General features: G+C 39.4%; 1 protein-coding gene across 2 annotated transcripts in view; it reads left to right on the top strand.

Annotated features, from left to right (window-relative positions):
• Positions 1 to 17,978, top strand: part of mis18bp1 (MIS18 binding protein 1) — a 76,371-nt gene extending 58,393 nt beyond the window's left edge. Inside the window, exons 14-17 of one of the 2 annotated variants that reach the window (XM_069916368.1) lie at positions 3,569 to 3,717; positions 6,470 to 6,548; positions 6,641 to 6,695; positions 15,486 to 17,978. In XM_069916368.1, coding sequence (XP_069772469.1) covers positions 3,569 to 3,717; positions 6,470 to 6,548; positions 6,641 to 6,695; positions 15,486 to 15,511 — 309 coding nt within the window. In that variant the 3' untranslated portion in view covers positions 15,512 to 17,978. Of the gene's footprint in view, positions 1 to 3,568; positions 3,718 to 6,469; positions 6,549 to 6,640; positions 6,696 to 12,547 lie in introns of both variants that reach the window. The other variant, XM_069916367.1, reaches the window with a different exon arrangement.
• Positions 17,979 to 19,829: the final 1,851 nt, after the last annotated feature.

Raw genomic sequence — 19,829 nt, 5'->3', positions numbered from 1 at the left:
CAGTGAGGCTGTTTGGGTGGAATTGAGGGGTGGAGGAGGCAAGAGGGTGCTAATAGGGGTGTATTACAGACCACCAAATGGGCCAAGGGAATTAGAGGAACAAATTTGTAGGGAGATAACTTATATGTGTGAAAATCATAGGGTAGTGATCATGGGAGATTTTAACTTCCCACACATTGATTGGGATACCCATACGGTTAGAGTGCTGGATGGGCTGGAGTTTGTTAAATGTGTTCAGGATTGTTTTCTAAATCAGTTAGTAGAAGAACCGACTCGGGATGGTGTAATACTGGATCTCCTGTTAGGGAACGAGCTAGGTCAGGTAGCGGACATTAATGTTGGAGAACCAAGTGACCATAATTCTGTTAGTTTTAGGGTAGTTTTAAGGAAGAGCAAGGAGAGGCCTAAAGTTGAGGTTCTGTATTGGAAAAGAGCAAATTTCATAGGAATAATAAGGGATTTGGGGAGTATTGAGTGGGACAGGATATTTTCAGGTAAGGATGTTAATGAAAAATGGAGGATATTCAAAAAAGAAATTTTGAGGGTACAGAGTAGTTATGTCCCAGTGTGGATCAAAGGAAAGGCTGGAAGTTATAGGGAGGCTTGGTTTTCGAGGAATATTGGAAATTTGGTTAGGAGAAAAAGGGAGGTGTACAAGAGGTATAAAGAGCAGGGAGCTGAGAAGTTGAAGGAGGACTACAAGGAGTGTAGAAGGAATCTTAAGAAAGAAATTAGAAAGGCCAAAAAAAGGCATGAAGAGGCTTTGGCTGACAGAGTAGAAATAAATCCAAAGGGTTTCTATAAGTACATTACAAGTAAAAGATTAGTGAGAGATAAAATTGGACCCCTTGTAGATAGCGAGGGTAGGCTGAGTGAGAAGTCTGAGGAAATGGGGGAAATTTTAAATGATTTCTTTGCCTCGGTATTCACTAGGGAAAAAAATGTTGAACCAGTTGAAGTAAAGAAAAATAGTGGGGAGGTCATGAAGCATATAAGGATAACAGAGGAGGTAGTGATGGCTGTGTTAAAAAAGATAAAGGTGGATAAATCTCCCAGACTGGACAAAATATTCCCTAGGACACTTAGGGAGGCTAGTGGACAGTTAGTGGGGCCATTAACAGAGATATTTAGGATGTCACTGGCCACGGAGGTGGTACCAAAGGATTGGAGGGTGGCGCATGTGGTTCCTCTGTTTAAGAAAGGGTCCAAATGCAAACCTGGGAATTATAGGCCTGTAAGTCTGACGTCTGTGGTGGGCAAGTTGATGGAAAGTGTTCTGAGGGATGCTATTTACAAATTTTTGGAGGTACAAGGATTGATAGGAAGTAATCAGCATGGTTTTTTCAGGGGTAGATCATGCTTGACAAACCTGATTGAGTTCTTTGAGGGGGTTACAAAAAAGGTTGATGAAGGGAAAGCTGTGGATGTTGTCTATTTGGACTTTAGTAAAGCTTTTGACAAAGTTCCCCACAGGAGGTTAGGAAAAAAGGTGGAGGCATTAGGTATAAATAAGGAGGTAGTGTAATGGATTCAGCAGTGGTTGGATGGGAGGTGTCAGAGAGTAGTGGTAGAAAATTGTTTGTCCAATTGGAGGCCGGTGACTAGTGGAGTTCCTCAGGGTTCGGTCCTGGGTCCACTATTATTTGTTATATATATTAACGATCTGGATGTAGGGGTAGAGAATTGGATAAGCAAGTTTGCGGATGACACAAAGATTGGTGGTGTTGAGGACAGTGAGGTAAATTACCGTAGATTAAAAGGTGATTTAGGAAGGCTGGAGGTGTGGGCTGAGAAATGGCAGATGGAATTTAATACAGAGAAATGTGAGGTGCTGCATTTTGGAAAGGCAAATTTAAATAGGTCATATACATTGAATGGTAGACAATTGAGGAGTGCAGAGCAACAAAGGGATTTAGGAGTTATGGTAAATAGTACCCTCAAGGCTGATACTCAGGTAGATGGTGTGGTGAAGAAGGCATTTGGAATGTTGGCCTTCATAAATCGGAGTATTGAATTCAAGAGTAGGGAGGTTATGATGAAATTGTACAAGACATTGGTGAGGCCAAATTTGGAGTAGTGTGTACAGTTTTGGTCACCAAATTATAGGAAAGATATAAACAAAATAGAGAGAGTGCAGAGAAGGTTCACGAGAATGTTGACAGGATTTCAGGGTCTGAGTTACAGGGAAAGGTTGTGCAGACTGGGGCTTTTTTCTCTGGAGCGTAGAAGATTGAGAGGGGACTTGATAGAGGTATTTAAGATTTTCAAAGGGACAGATAGAGTAAATGTGGATAGGCTTTTTCAATTAAGAAAGGGGGAGATTCAAACTAGAGGACATGGTTTAAGATTGAAGGGGGAAAATTATAAGGGGAACATGAGGGGAAATTTCTTTACGCAGAGGGTGGTGGGGATGTGGAATGAGCTTCCGGCAGACGTGGTCGAGGCGGGTTCATTGGTTACATTTAAGGAAAGACTGGATCGTTACATGGATAGGAGGGGACTAGAGGGGTATGGACCGGGTGCTAGTCAGTGGGACTAGGAGGGTGGGGATTTGCTACGGCATGGACTAGTAGGGCCGAACTGGCCTGTTCTGTGCTGTAAGTGGTTATATGGAGTTTTTAGCTGAAAAAAAATACTAATGAGTCAAAAAATTTTCAATATAGATTTAACACAGAATCCTTTAGTGGACCTCTCAGTACAACATGAGGGAATGATTCTTCTTTATCTTTGGTTCAGAGTCGCACCATCTCTTTTGCTTCTCTTTTGGCGAGGCATGAGGTTTTACTTAAATGGAAGGATGCTGCCCACCTACTCAGTGGTTGCGTGACATCATGTCCTGTTTGAATATGGAAAGGATTCGTTATTCAGTTAATAATTCAGATACAAGATTCCAGAAGTTATGGGGGTCATTTATGACTCACTATCTTGCTTTATAATTTTACTCCAATGTAATTAAATTGTCCGATTTGTATCTTTTCCATGTTCCTTGTATTTTTTTAAATCTTTGTTTTTCTTTTAATACTCATTGTATATAGCATATGGCAACATGGTTAGGTAAAGGATTTGAGTTTTTCTCCTTACTATTTTCTTATTTAAAAAATATATATTATTTAGAATATGAATTATGAATACGATTTACAATTTATGAATGTTAGTGATATACAGAATTTCTTTTTAGTTTGTTACTGTCTATGCAATCTTATTGAATTGTACCCTTTTCGTTCTTTATGAAAATCAATAAAAATATTTTTTTTTAATGTAGGACAGTAATTTTTTTTGTATTTACACTGCATTTACAAACAGAAGCACTATAATTTTTATATTTAATAGTAAGAATGGTAATGGAATTCTCAACTTGCCACTTCAAAGGCCTTTTGCTTACTTAGCCACCTATATACCCCTGATGATTCAATATAATAGGTACAAATAAACTAATTTGTCATAAGTGTTTTCTATGTATAGGGATAAATTACAAAATATAAATCAGTTAAGCTCTAGCATGCATAAATTAGAGAATTGCAAATTTAAAGTTTCTAAACTGTCCTTTCTTTTCATAATTATATTATAGCTTCCGAACTTTTCTATTGATCAAGAGGAAAGTGATGATTTTTTCAAACTTTGTACAACTCCAACTACTCCATCTTCAATCGTTTTTCCTTCAGCAGAAACACCACAGTGGAATCACATCAGTCCAAGACTGTTAGAAACAATTGACAGGTAATTAATACAGAGAAGATGTCAAAGAGGGCCGCTGCTGGGCCAACTGGGAAAGGCAGAACAGCTGCTAAATATAAATCTGTGTGGTTCAGACCTGCATCGCACCAGTTGCTAGAGACAAGAAACTGCTGCAAATGTTTTCTCAAAGCTTGATGCAAGTCTCTTCCCTTACCGCCTGTTAAATGAAATGGATGCACCCTGCTCATTTTATTTTTGCATTCTCCCTCCTCTTTCTCTCTCCCTCATTGCGCACTCTTAATTCTCCCCCATTCCCACTCAGCCCCGCTGCTCCCACACCTCTAAGACCACCCCATACCTGAGCCACCTTTCCCCTCCCAAGGCCCCATCCACCCACACTCTCCCTCCCCCTGTTGATTTCTAATGTATGCTATCCTCATACAATGATCTTAATATTTTCATGTGAAAATAAATTCTGAATCTCATTAAGCTGTTTAATTACAGGGATGCCTCTTAATAGTAGAAATTCATTATTTGATTACTCAGGCTAGTTAAATGAAGGAAAACAAATTTGACAATTGTATTGGACAGATTTTTCAGAATGCAATTAACAGGATGAATCAAGGGAATAAGTGCAGATTATATATCTGGGTTTAAAAAGGCATATAATAATATACCCTACAATAGATTATGTGGCTATTACCCTGGACAGAAAAATAATATTTTGGCGTATGTTGACTGGCAGATAGGTCGATCCCCTTTCAGCCTCATTGTAATGGTTTTATGGTATATATGGCTTATAAATCAACCCTATTTTTGGATTGTCCTGGCCTCCCAGCAACAACTCAAAAATTTTAACCCCCCCCTCCCCCATCACCACCAATCATAAGGCCTACTGGGCAGGAGTGGTAACATAATTCTCCCAGTGGGAGCAGGAACCTCAGACCTATGTGACAGAAGCGGTTACTTCATTCTCTGGAGCAGAAGCGCCGACGCTGGCGGCGGGTAGGTGTCTCCAAGGTTGACTAATACGCTAAATTGGCACTTCTAGGGTCGACTTGTATGTCAAATTGGCGTCCAATTTTTTGACGTGAATTTAAAGTCTCAAAGGTATATCCAGCCAATGACGACCCCCATTTTTTGAGTTATTTTTGAGGGTTTTACGACTCATATGCTGAAATATATGCTAGGTATAAAAGAGCTGTTTTCAAATTGGCAGAGTTCTAAGTAGTTTGCCACAGTGATCAGTACTAAATGGCCACTTTTGACATCTACTTTTCAAAGCTAAGCAGTATCGTGAACTGAGAAGAGGATGGGGACTGCTAGTTTTAGCAAGGGGTGAGGTTAATAAATGTTGCATCTGGTGGTTCATGAGAGACACAGTAAACATGTAGGTACAGCCATTATTTGTTGGAAAGGAGCTGGAGAACAAAAATCAAGTCTTGATGATGTTATACACACTTTGTCTTCCTTACTGTGTGCGGTTTTGGCCCCTGTACCCATAAGATTGATTTGTTTTGGAGTCTATTCACCACATTAATTACAGGAATGTGCAAGTTATCCTGAGGAAAAAAGAAAAAAAATGTATGGCTTCAAATGGTGGGAGGTAGTGTATATGCCATTGTATAGGACAACCCCCAAATTTCCACCTTGGTGAATACCTTGATGAAAGGCTCAAGCCTGAAACATCAGTTTTGTATCTTCAACTTTGCTGCTATATAAAGCACACTGTTTGACCTGCTGAGTTTTCCCAAAATTGTGTTTTTACTTCAACCACGGTATCTGCAGACTTTGAGGTTTTACTTCTTTCCACATTAAATGTTGGTTTTAAACGATACCCTTTGAATAAGGCTACACCCACCTCACCACCACCACCAGCAAACCTAAATCTGGCACTTACTGCTATTAAAAACAAATCACAATATTTTAGTGAGAAATTATCATTTAAAGGTATAAATTTTATTTTGATATTTTAAAATAACCACTGTTGGCTCTTGTAAGATGTTTTTTAAAGCATGTACAGAGCCAACAGCAGTCAGACTGGACGGATGGACCCTGCAGGGGAGCACAGACACACTAATGGCATTGTGAAGAAAGCACATCATCACCTCTACTTCCTCTGGAGTTTGCGGAGGTTTAATATGACAACAGGAACCCTGGCAAATTTCTAAAACTGGTGAAAAGTGTGCATCGCATTCTGGTATGGGGACACCAATACCACTGAGCATAAAACCCGAAAATGCAGTGGACGCAGCCCAGGACATCATCGGCAAAATCCTCCACACTTTCGACAGCATCTGCAGGGAATGCTGCCATCGGAGAGCAGCAGCAATTGTCAAGGATCCACACTACCCAGCATATGCTCCGTTCTCACTGCTGCCATCAGGAAAGAGGTATAGGTGCCTCATGTTCAGGAACACCTGCTACTCCTTCGCTATCATTCTCCTCAACAACAAATTCAATCAGAGACTCATTTAAAGACTCTCACTTGTACTTTATTGATTTTTTAAAAATTCTCTCTGCATTGCACAGTCAGTTTGTTTACATGTATCTGCTGTGTTCAGGTTTTTTTTGCACTACTAATAAGTGGTCATTCTGCCTCGCACACAGAAAAAAGAATCTCAGAGTTGTATGAGATGTCATTTATGACTATGACAATAAATCTGAATCTAATCTGTAAATTCTTTCTTGACTATTTTGAAATATGAGGCTCCAGTATCACTGGAGTGCCTACAAAAGTTTGTTTTAAAAGTATGATTTCTACAAGGATTTTAACCTTTATTATTTGTTACAGCGCAAGTAATGACAAATATGTCTTTCAATTACAAAAAAAGTCGAAGATGAAGAATTGGTCCAAAGTCAAGAAGAAATCAGTAAGAAACAAGTGACTAAAATATTCTTGTCAATTATTAAGATGCTTGTTCCAAGAGGTTGAGAACTTGATTTCTGATCATTCTTATTTCAGAAACAAACAGATTCAATTACACCATCCAGAATTAAATCATCATGTTTAACAGAAGGTAAGAATCTATAGATAAAGAGTCATTAATTTTAGTTTTCCACCCACTTGTGAGTAAACTAAATGTAAAGCTGAGTTTTGCCTTTGGACCAGGAGGTTGCTTTGATTTGTTCACGGAACATGGAAAATGATGGCAAGGTAAATATTTGCTTCCTGAATAAAGTAGCTGTTTCAACTACTTCAGAGGCCAATTAAGAGTGAAATGTAAACACATGGATATGAAATTGTAATTTGACCAGAATTAATAAGATACTATTTTTAAGTAAGACCGCCAACTAAAATTCCAGATGTTTTTTTAGGAAAATATGGCAGCTAATAATAATTACTATTAGTAATAGCTTTTGCATTCCAGGCTTATGAAAAGTAAATTTGAGGCTGTAATATGTGTTCTTAACTTGGATTTTGGAACTTGTAGTCTGGATCTCGAAATATTCTGTCACATAATCGATTTGTCACTGTGTCCAAACTTTTTGGGTTTGAAAGGCCATTGTCAAGTCAGAGGACTGCGGACCTAAACTAAAGTCGGTGCCTCTGTTGTACATGTTCGTCATTATCACTTGAACCACATTTTCTCTGCATGCAACCCACGTCAGAATGCAACAGCAAATTTAGGGAATTGAGTTCTATTTTGAGTGAAAGAGCTGTGCCTCTCCTGACCATTGATTGAATCATCAAAGCTATGTATCTTCCTCTAGGTGGGTATTGCCTTTCCTCCCAATTCTGCAATGTTACCCAATGCACCAACCAATATCCACAAAAAATAAGTTTGAAGTACCTACATGACTTGGTTTCAGTCACAATGCATGCTGAATTTAGTAAACTTAGAAAATTTAAAACCAAGGAGAATTTGTCATTCAAATATCTTCCACTATATTCTCATATTGACAAAATTATTTATAATTATGAATTACAGAAGTGTACCTGTATTTTTATGCCAATTAAATTTGCTTAGAATTCCAGTGTGGAAGGTCAGATCCAGGGACCCAGGGTGAGCTGGCCAATTGGATGCAGAATTGCCTTGATGGTAGGAGACAGTGGGCAGTAGTGGAGGATTGTTCGTTTGATTGGAAGCCTGTGACCAGTGGAGTGTTTCACGAATCAGTGCTTGATTCACTGTTGTTTATCATCTATATTAACACTTTGATTATAATGCAATTAATATGGTTAGTAATTTCAAGATCAAGACTCAATTTATTGTCATGTAATAAAACAATGAATTGCTTTTGCCTGCTATAAGGCAGACAGATTTCTCATCGGCAGAAATTGCCTGAAGCGCCTCCTACAGTCAGAGAAAGGGAAGCAAAAGAGAGTCCCCTCAGAGTCACCATGTGCTCCAACACCCTCCGCAGCCACATAGAGTCCAGGCCAAATGATTGACAACCTGAGCTCCAGATCCAAACCTCCAACATGATCAGTGCCTTCGGCATCCCTGTTCCGATACCTGATACCCCTTCTACCAGCTTCCAGCCAGTATCCAGCAGCTCACAGCCTCTGTGGGGTCCTCATCTCGAGTCGCCAGCAGCGTGCCTTATACTTGGGTCTTCCAGCCTCAGAACCTCTCCCTGGTCTGCTGCTGTTGTCACCATCCCGTGGATTTTGTGCATCCATAATTAGTGGATGACAACAATATTGATGATTTAGTGGACAGTGGAGAGGGTTGTGACATGATCTACATGGAAATTGATCCAAGAGATGGCAGATGGATAGCGGCCCAAGTGTGAGTGTTGCCATTGGGGCAAGATTTGCACCGTGGATTATATGGCCCTGAGGTGAGTTGTAGCACAAAGAGACTTGGATGTATAGCTATGTGGTTTCATTAAAGTGGTAACACAGTTACATGTGGTGGAGAAGGCATTTGGCATGCTTGCCTTCATTGGTCAAGGCAGAGTGCAGAAGCAGGGATGTCAGGTTACAAATGTACAAGAGATTGGTGAGACCTCAAATGGGGTATTATGTGCAGATTTGAACACCCAGCTATTGGAAAGATATTGTTAAGCAGGAAAGAGGGCAGAGCAGATTCACAAGAATTACTGGACTGGTAGGCTTAAGTTATAAGGAGAGACTGGATAGCTGAGATTCCTCCCTGGTCATTAAGAGGTTAAAAGGAACTTTTAGAGGTTTTTAAATCAGGAAGGGTGGAGAAAATTCAACTTGCCTTCTTTCCGCATGGATGCTGTTTATCCTACTGAATATTTTACATTTTTGCTTGAAAATGCCATCTGAAAGTAGATTAATTTGTAGAAAGCATAAATTATCACAACATAATGCCGTTTATAAAATATTTAAATGTGAGGTTTGATGTGTTTCTGGGACCAGTATGGTACATACAAGACATTTATTCAATTGAAGTTAAAAATCCATTGAAAAACTTGAGAAACACAAAAAACTTTTAAAAGTAATAGCACAGCACATGATTTGCAAGTGGATTGAAAAATTAAAACTGAGGAGTAGATTAGGAAATTAGAGCAATGAAGTGCATGTTGGCAAAAGCCAAAAAAAATAAATGTTTAGTTAACATTAGAATGAGAAGAGATAATAGGGATGCAAAAGGACTGAGAGATGAAAGGACAGTAAAACCTAGAATTTGAAACAAGAAGTATTAAAAGACACATTGAGGTAGATTTGGCAAATGGCAGAAATAAGAAAAGGCAGTGGCATGACCAGTGGGTAGGAGGAGACTTGTAATCCAAATCTTTGAACATGGATTTTTCATTGTAAAACATAAATTTAAAAATCACCTCATGTGAAGGAGGAAGATTTTTAAAGGAATTGGATGTAGAAATTTATGTTTGAAATTGGTGGTTTTTTGCCATTATTTTCTTTGCTAAATATTGAGCAAATTTGGCTTATGAAATTCAGTGCCAATAGTCATTGATATTTGTGAATTTCTGATTTGTTCAACTGTTGGGTTTATAGAGTACATTTCAATATTTTGGAAGTATAAAGCATTGGGCTAAATCCTGGCTTCCCATCAGAACTGCTGCCTCATGATAGCTCTCTTCGGGATATGCAGGACCAGTCCTACTGGCACTCTACCTCCAGGGTGCTAGCAGCAACTGGGCACCTCCTATAACAGTGAAGGGAGCACAGAAGGTATTGAACACCTAGGAATGGACAGGGAGATTTGATTTTTTTTTTACATAAAGCACAGTAAGAGACCATTTTGGCTTTTGGCCGCCCATTTACACCCAATTAACCTACAACCCCACAGTATGTTTATAAGGGTGAGAGGAAACTGGAGCCTCTGGAGGAAACCCACTTAGGGAGAATGTACAAACTCCTTACAGACAGCGCAGGATTCGAACTCTGGTCCCAATCACTGGCGCTGTATCAGCGTGTTGCTCACCACAAGGCTATCTGTGTCCTCTAAGCAAATATTTTTGTATTTAATAATTATAAGTAAATAGTTCGATAACAGAAACAAACATATAATTTAAATATGTTTAGCAGAGACAAGATCATTCTTTAACTTGCTTTCTTTATGCTTCTTAAATTTCTCCTCTAAAGTCCAAATGAAATCAATGGACTCTCAGATTTTGCAGTTGGTCTGATTTGATGCAGGAACCAAGTGGTGAATTCCCAGCAATTGCTGGAGGTACTGCAAGGCTGGAGTTCAGCAGCTAAATAAATTATAGATTCTGAATGCTGAATCTGTCATTAAGTTCCAAATTAGTGTTTCAGATTTGTGGTGTGGTCCAACACTTTAGTTTAAATGGCTGAACACTGCTTCCAATGAGAACAACCAAACTAGTTTAATTGCACAAGAAATATCCCAAAAGAGGAACTTCCCTCCTTGGTTTCAAGTGGACTTAATCTGACTGAGAATCTGTTCAATAAGTCAATATTTCAACACAGCATTCTGCGCCAACAACACTAAACAATGACCAGTGGCAGATCTCAGCTCACACTGACGTTGAAAATGCCTTTAATATTCTACTGTGAGTATCTCAGGAGACTGACTATGTAGAGTAGAATATGATTTATTATGATATGCAATAAGTACAATGAACAGATACAATGAAAGTCTTACTTTAGCTTCCCTGGTACATAAACACACAAAACATTATTTTAAAAAGTAAGAAAATAAAACCATAAGTATTCACAATTGGTTATACTGCAAAAAAATTGTGCAGTGTCAGTTGTATAAACCTTGGTGGTCTTCAAGTACTGTTATGGTTAGGATGGTTGGGAAAGTTCAAGAGCCTGATAGTTGTTGGGGAAAAAAAACTATTCTCAAACCTTGAGGTCCAGCTTCTGTATCGTCTGTCTGAAGGTAGCTGCAAGAAGAAAGTATGTCCAGGGTGATGGGATCCTTTATGAAGCTGGTGCTTTTTTTGAGGGAGTGCCTCATGTAGATGCCTTCACTGGCTAAGAGAACTGTGCATGCGATGGAATGCCACTTTCTGCAGCCTTCAGCATTCCTTGGCATTCAAGTTTCCAAACCATGCTGTGATGCAACCAGTGAGTAAACTTTCCACAGTACACCTCTAGAAGTTTGGTAAAATATGTGACATCCTGCCGAATCTTCTCAGACTCTTTTAAAGTAGAGGCTTTTGTGCACCTCCTTCACATTTGCCTCTGATCTGTGGAAGCTACTAACCCTCTCCACTGCCATCCCATCACCAAAGACAGCCTTTCTAAAGCCCAGAGTCAACTCCTTGCTGATGTAGAGAGCAAAATAGATGTTCTGGCACCACACACGTGGATTCTCATTGTAATCCTGTTACTGCTGGAAGGGGGAAGATTGTGGTGAAAATCAGAAGCAAGTATTTTCAGGACAGGAAGTAAGATGAAGAGAAATTACTGAGATAATGAGAATTTGTAAACCTCTACCACCGGGAGCTATCAAGGCCAAGTTTTTGACTTGTCTAAGCAGATAGATTTATAGACACAAAAGAATAGAAAGGATATGGGAAGGGAGCAAGAATATGGCATTGAGAAAGGATTAACCATGATCGGGTACAACATTTTACATTTCAACAGAAGAGATTGTAGGGAAGGTTAGCAGATGAAGACCGATGGCAAACACTGTTAATCCCAAGGAGGTGACCAACATTTTATTTTTTGGCTGGTGGTGAGGGGAGATGACACACATAAACTTCTTGGGTTGGTCAGTTGGATGATTGGATAATGGAGGTGGTAGAGGTCTCAAGCAGATGATGTTGATGTTGCTTGGAGGGAAGGGAGAGAAATGAGGCAATCAGTAATTATAGCAGGGTAAAGAAGGTATTCACACGGAAGAGGATGGTCACCCCAGATTCTCCTGCAGCAGTACTGACAGAATGGAGACCTCACATGCTGAAGCACATTTAACTTCAATTTAAGGGCTGTTGATGATGTTCAAATGCCACATTATTTCCATGCTTTGTGCATGTTTTCCACTGACCATACCAAAGCACAGATGCAACATTCAAACCCATAAATTGCCAGCAATACTCAAAGTGTCAAGCAGCACAGGTTAAAAAAACAAAGTTACCAACCATTTCTACCCATGGGTCCTGCATGATCTGCTGAGTTCCAGCATCTCATTGTTTGCTTTAATGTTTCAAGTCACTGATCCTTCATCAGAATTACATTATTTAATGTCACTGTGCTCACAGCAATGGCACTGGCCCACAGTCTTCTGCTCTAAATGCTCTTCCAAGCTTTAAAGTCTGGCCTTTCTGACTCAAATGTTTGATTTTGGCTTAGAAGCTCATAAGCTTATCCCCTAACAGTATGAAAAGACAATGTCATCAGTTTTAGGGCAAAAAGGTCACCCAGGGTATTACTTGAACTGCAAATAAGGAAAATGCTCACAGGCCAATTCCTTTTTTTTTGCCACTCTGTAACCGAAGACTTTGTATTTTTCAGGCCCACAAAAGTCGCAGATAGCTCAGCTATTCCAGGATAGAAAAAACCTTCACTCAGATGATGAAAATGAGGATGAAGATTATTATTTTTCAAACTCTGAATAGGTTTTAATTTGTAATAAAATTAAATGCCCACATTCAGAGTATCTAGTATGTTAAAGACTCTGAACTGTAGTTATATTTGGATACTGCAATATGCTTTGTAGATGGTTTTGTTGGTGATTTTAAATAGTGCAAATGTATAAAAATTTATCCAGCAAATTTTAAGTGTAATTAGTTGAAGTTATGTTAAGTATCCCATCTTGGCCAATATAACAGTTCCTAATCTTGCACCTAGTTTCTGCTTTATCTTGATCGCTTTTGCTTGCCTCATTATTCAATGAGAATTTGTAGACTGATTGTCGTAATACATGCGATGAACTACTTCAGTTTTGGAGCTTAACTTATTCTATTTAAAGAGAAGGAACTTGCTTTAATGATAATGCAATTCAGTCACCTATGTCCTTTGGATATATTAATCTGTTAATGATTCTTGAGTATGAAGAGGAGAATTATCCAGGCCCTGAACTCCCAATAATTCTCCAGTGACTTGATGAGAATGTGGGGAAAGAATGTGCCTTGTAGTTGATTGTAGAGTATACCATCACACTCTAGCCCTAATGGAATACACTTTGGCAATCATTATTGTTTATAAATCTTCTCGTTTGATTTTCTTTTTATTCATCATGCAAGATAAACATAGCTCAGCGATTTTATATTTTTTATTCATGATTTGAGACAAAAACTTAATGGAAGAACCCAATTGAAAGGAAGAATATTAATAAAAATATCACCTTGTTTTTTATTCAAATTGAATTTAAATAATTGTTTATTGAAATAATTTACTGTTTTGCTTTTTAAAATCCTCTGGAAATTGCATTCCACATCGTGTATGCCACATCCACAAGGTGCTGTCAAAATCTTAATTATATATCTTCACAGTATGCAGGATTAATAGAAGCATGTATTCCTCTTCCTCCATTTTAATGTCATGGGAAGACTTCAAATAGTAAGCAATAATCTGCCATTACAATAATCACCCTAAAGCATTCCCTTGAGTGTGATTAAAATCATTTTGACTATTTCCTTGCTAAAAATACAATATAGCATAATTTCTACAAATAGATGCATTTTGAACCAATTATGCCATAAAATTAAGTCTAATGTTATTAGAATATTAACAGTCGTGGCCCTGATGTCAATTACTTTCTTTGTACATTTTTTTATAAAATAAGACATCTAAATTTATAGTCAGGTCACTCGTCTGAGTTTTACTTGTACCGTGTAACCCAGTACTATCTGTCAGATGGTCAGCGGCTAAGCTGGATCTCCCACCAGGCTTGCCTGGTGCAGAGGGTGGTTAGACACCCTGCAGGATGAAAAACAAGACCTGTCAAAGGGCAGGCAAACCCTCTCGTAGGGTCAACGGCCATCGAGCAAACATGCCATGAAGCACAGAAAGGGCATCCCTTGCATCGAAGCTTAGTCTGGCCATTCACTGCAACAGAACTCTTTCCCCCCGCCCCATTAGTCTTGGACCTCACCATGCCACTGGATCCAGGAGGGGATATTGAGAGGGTAGGTCTAGACCTGTGCAATCCCTACTCACCTAAATCCATTCACGCACACGCTGTTCCTTTCTGAGGAGTGGGGTATCCTCGTATCAAGCCCCACAAACTGATTGAAAAGAACCATCATCGTCCTACAGGATGGATAGCCAGAAGACCTAAATTTATGAAGCCAAATTATGCATACATCCATTTCCATTGGCCATAGTAACAGAAATAGGATATTTAGCCTATTGAATCTGCCATTTAGTCATGAGCTGATCAATTTTCCCACTGTCCAGCCTTCGCCCCATAACCTTTGATGCCCTGGCTAATCAAGAACCTGTCACCCTCTCCCTTAAATACACCCAATGACTTGGCCTCCACAACCACCTGTGGCAACAAATTCCTCAGGTATACCAACTTCTGGCTGAAGAAATTCTTCTACATCTCTTTTCTAAGTGAATGCCCTTCAATCCTGAAGATGTGCCCTCTAGAACTTAGACCAGGGGAGGGCAACCTACGGCCTCCAACCTAATGTGTTTGCCCAATCACCCTCAGCTGCTCCAACATACACTGTTCACTGCATTAAGCTGTCAGCCTTTGTCATCAGGAGTGCAAGGATTAAACATCTCTCAGCAAAGGAAATACTTTGTGGCTATATAAATGCCACCCATTCCTTTGGGGCCATGAACTGGGCAGCGAAATTACTGCGTTTATGCAGAATGTTCACTGAAGTCTCTCCCACCCCTGAGCTGCTGCCATCCTCTCCCCGCTCCTGAGCCGCCACTTCTCGCTCCCCGAACCGTTCATAAAGACGCAAAGCCAGATGTCTGTGTGAGACGCTCCGATATTCTTTCATCTGACTCCAGCTGCAAGTAAAACTCATTTAGTACAAAACAAATTTTGTTCACTCGGAAATGAGATTTACCTTACATATTCATAATTCAAAACACCTTGGAGTGTTTTGCCATTTAGTCATGAGCTGATCAATTTTCCCACTGTCCAGCCTTCTCCCCATAACCTTTGATGCCCTGGCTAATCAAGAACCTGTCACCCTCTCCCTTAAATACACCTAATGATTTGGCCTCCACAACCACCTGTGGCAACAAATTCCTCAGATATACCAACTTCTGGCTGAAGAAATTCCTCTACTTGATTTTGGCATCAACAACTATGTCACCCAATATCAAAATACTTTCAAACAACAAACAAAATTAAGTTTCCCACTGATTGAGCTGCTGTCTGTTTTGGGGTTAGTTATTTTGTTTTTATTGTGACCGATTTTTCTCCTTTTTGACTTTTATGATTTTTTTGTGTCATTTTAACTCATTATTGTTGGTGCATTTCTAGATTTGAAGATGCCTTCCCTGACCTGAAATGTACCATCGTAGGTTTTTGTAAGGAATACAGCTGATCTCATTGCTTGAACTTTTTCTGTGGATTTTTTAATATAAATTATCATCAGGTATGTTCACATGTCAGACATTACATTCTTCAAGCAGAGCCAATCAAAAACTTAAATTACATAATGTTATGTATTTATTTCATTTATGGTAGCATTGGTGCAGCCCGCCATTCAACCGCTGGCACACCATCCGGCCCACGCATGGTAAAAAGTTGCCCACCACGGACCTAGACATTCCCACCTTTCTAAGTCTTCTCTGTCCATGCCTTTCAACAATCTAAATGCTTCAATTAGATCCCCCTTCGTTCTCCTAAATTCCAATAAGTACAAATCAAATACTCCTTTGTTATCCTGAATGAATGTACAGAGGCAAGCAATTTTGGTGAGGAAACTGTCAGCATTGTGCCAGGTGGAACTGACTGGATGATTAAATGTTGAATGACTAGGTGCAGTGTGGACAGTGGGGGATCATGTGACTTCTCTGTCTAGAACCTGGTGGGAGTGTGGATTATGGAGGGTAATGTGGTCTCTCTGGAGTCTGGTGGGAAAGTGAACTGCAGAAGTTATGTGACCTCTCCAGCTGGGGGCTATTCAGAAGTTACCTGCCAATCAAGGGTTAGATCTTCCCACTTGTAAGGCTGATGCATGATTGGCCCTGGAAGCTGATGTGATTGGTCCTCCAGATTCCAATCAATGGTTAGATCTGTCCACAGGTACGTCTGACATAAATTGGTCCTTACATGTCACAGGGATGGGTCCTGTATTCAAAAAAGCTGAGCATGGGCAGTCTCTGTCCCTTTCTCCCTTTGTTTGCTGTTGCCTTCTGACCATTGCTGAGCTTCATGCAGGCAGCTCTGGAAGGCCAACTGCAATGGCCCTATCCCAGAACTCAAACCATGGTTGATGCTCGAAACCAGGTTTATATGTATACTTGTTACGTGTAATTAACTTACTGTTTATTAGTGTGCTGTGCCTGCTATAGATAGAAAAGTGGTGGGGACCGTGTGTTTAACCCTCGCATTCCAATTGGGAATTGATCATGTTTAGCAGTGATTCATTTACACCTGATGTGTCATTATTTGTGTATTATTGCTCTGTATGCATTCCTTGGTTATGACCATTGATGAACTCCAGGCTGCAAGCCACAGGCAGCTCCAGAGGGTCAGCTGTAGTGGGCCCATTCTGGATCCCGAGCAGCGGTGACTCTGGAGATCAGGTTCATGTATATGTACTCATTTAATTATGTGGTATACTGTGCTTGTGGGAGGTGGGTGCTGAAGAAGTTAAACCCTCATTTCTCTGTATTGTGACAGATGTTTTTGAAGGAATAGATTGTGGGGGTAGTAGATCACAAACCAACACTTCACAAAACAGATCTCATTTAAAATGCCAGAGCTTTGCTCAAGCCAGACAGACCAGGCTCCGAGTGCCTTGCAAAAACTTTAAAGAGACTTCACAAGTAGGAGTTAATTGGACCTGCTGTGGAGTAATTGATTATTGTTTTGAAAGCAACAGATGAATAGACTCAGAAGTTTGGATCTGGTGCCACAATCTTTCTGGTTGCAGTTTGCTGTTCTAAGAAGGTCATGTGGTTTTGCAAGCAGAAAGAGGGGGAGACCAAACAGGCTTTCTCTGAGAGAGAGAGAGAGAGAGAGAACTAGTTAATCCAGTCATGGCAAGCTGACAGCTTGTTGAAACCCCATTTTGAAGTTGGGTTGTGAGTTCTGAGTTCAGCCTGTTGAAAACCCTTGTGGTCCATACAAGAGGAAATGGCTGGCTAGAGTGTTTCAACTGAAATAAGGGAAACAAAAGTAGCTGGTGACATGCAGAAGATGTTATCATTTGGAAAGCCCTGATGGGGCATATTTCTTCAGCAAAACACTGAAGTGCTTGATCAGAGGGAATTAGTTTGTGTGTGTCCAACAAGCAACAAATCTCTCTCTGAGACAAACAAGAACCTTTCTGAATGGTAACCAATTACCTTTAAGCACCAAAGCTTGGTGAAATTTCATACATGTTAAATTCTGTTCGCAGTATAAGAATTGCCTGATTCCAGTGAATTTGGAGGAGTGAGAAATGAGATTGGGCTGTGAATCAAATAATTTCTGAACTTGTGCACATTACATACATGCGCGCTTAGAATTAGAAGGGGGGTTAAGTTAATAAAATAATAAATTAAAGTTTAACTCTGTTTTAATGTTTAAAGAAAATTAAAAACTACTTTTGTTTAAGTAACCATTTGTTTTAATGAATTTCTATTGCTGCTGGGTTTTGGGGTCCTCTGGGTTTGTAACAGTATGCTGTGATTGAATGGTGGGCATTGAACAAGTTAAACTCTCGTTTCTCGGTATACTCTGTGCTATATGGGTTAGTCTGTGAGTATGTACCCATTTTGTGAATTTCCTTGTGTGTAAATAAAGACCACAGTTTGTTCATAAGATGTATTCAGCCTTGATTCTCCTTGAACCTGTCAACCCTGTTCTGAACACACTACCAGGTACATTGAAGTTCAATGAACAAAGATGGAAACATGCCTGTAGTAATGACCTCAGTAGGTAAACAATGGCTAGAGATTCTGGTGTATCGAATGGGGAGAAGCAGGATGATGTGTCTGAAAGGAAGGTTTGGATCTGGGGTGAAGCATTGAGGTCTTTGGATCATTATTTTCATAGGTGCTGAGGTAGTATTGGAATATCAAGAGAGGAGATGATTGAGGGTTGGAAGATCAGTAGATCTGAGGGACAGGGATGAGGGAAGTGCAAGGTGACAGGAATCAGTGATGTTTTGGGGCAACCTTGTCATGACTATATCACGGAGTTCATTGTTTTGTGCAGCATTACAATAAAAATATTGCTATAAAATTGCATTTAAAAATAAGCACTCAAAAAATAGGAGAAAGTGAGATAGTGTCTGTGGTTCATTGCCCATTCAGAAATCTTTTTTTAAAGTTTTTTATTTTTCACACTATGAACCATATTAACCAAAATACACACAAACATTTCCCTCTTGAATATACAGTCATTTTCTCCCCTTTTTCCCCCTCCCTTTCCTCCCTCCTTCCCACCCCCTCCCTACCCACTAAACGTTCAACATATAAAATACAATAAACCCATTAAACAATGTCATCACACAATAAAAATAAACAAGAAAATTGTGTCATCTACTTTTACACACTGGGTCAGTTCATTTTGTCTTCTCATTCTATCATTTTCTCATTTTAGGGGGTGGAGGTCCCTCTCTGTTGTGTTCTATGTACGGTTCCCAAATTTGTATGAATAATATGACTTTATTTTTTAAATTATGTTATTTTTTCCAATGGAATACATTTATTCATTTCCATGTACCATTGCTGTATTCTCAGGCTCTCTTCTGATTTCCAGGTTGACATTATACATTTTTTTGCGTTCCTTAGTTATGACCATTGATGAGGCTAATGCTAAGGCTATCATAATAAATCTGTTTTGTGCTTCATCCAGTTTGAGGCCTAATTCTTTACTTCTTACATTACTTAGAAGAAAGATCTCTGGATTTTTTGGTATGTTGATTTTTGTGATTTTATTTAATACCTGATTTAGATCTTCCCAAATCTTTTCCACTTTCTCACATGCCCAAATTGCATGTACTGTTGTTCCCGTTTCCTTCTTACAATGAAAACATCTGTCTGATACTGTTGGGTCCCATTTATTGAACTTTTGGGCCTGTGTAACCAATGATATTGTATCATGCGTAACCTCATGTTTATTGTACTTCTCATAGTTCCGGAGCATAGCTTTTTCCATATTTCATTTTTTATCTTTATGTTTAGATCTTTTTCCCACTTTTGTTTGGGTTTACTGCTTATTTCATCTTTCTCTTGCAGCTTGATGTACATGTTTGTTATAAATCTTTTAATTATCATTGTGTCTGTAATCAGATATTCAAAGCCCATTCAGAAATATTATGGCAGAAGGGATAATGCTGTCCTTGTGCCGCTGTATTTTTGTCATCGGGCTCCTATACCTCCTTATTGGTAGCAGTGTGAAGAAGGCATGGATTGGGTGGTGAGGGTCCTTGTGGATAGGGATTGCTTGCTCTTGCTGCAGCAGGTGGTTTAAATAAATAGGACAGGAGGGTTGGAATCCAGGCAGAAAGACAAGCAAGCACTGAAGGAAACAAAAGTTAGAAAAAAGGAGTGCAGAAAAGTCAAATGCAAAAGATTACTAGACTCTAAAAGAACAATGAATATAAGGGCACTTTATCTGAATGTCCGTAATATTTGAAAGAGTACAATGGGGTATGATGAAATAGCC

This window comes from Narcine bancroftii, chromosome 2, assembly GCF_036971445.1.
Source record: "Narcine bancroftii isolate sNarBan1 chromosome 2, sNarBan1.hap1, whole genome shotgun sequence".
In the NCBI taxonomy this organism is placed as follows: Eukaryota; Metazoa; Chordata; class Chondrichthyes; order Torpediniformes; family Narcinidae; genus Narcine; species Narcine bancroftii.
The sequence above is the reverse complement of the archived record's forward strand: the minus strand, read 5'-3'. Positions and strand labels throughout refer to the sequence as shown.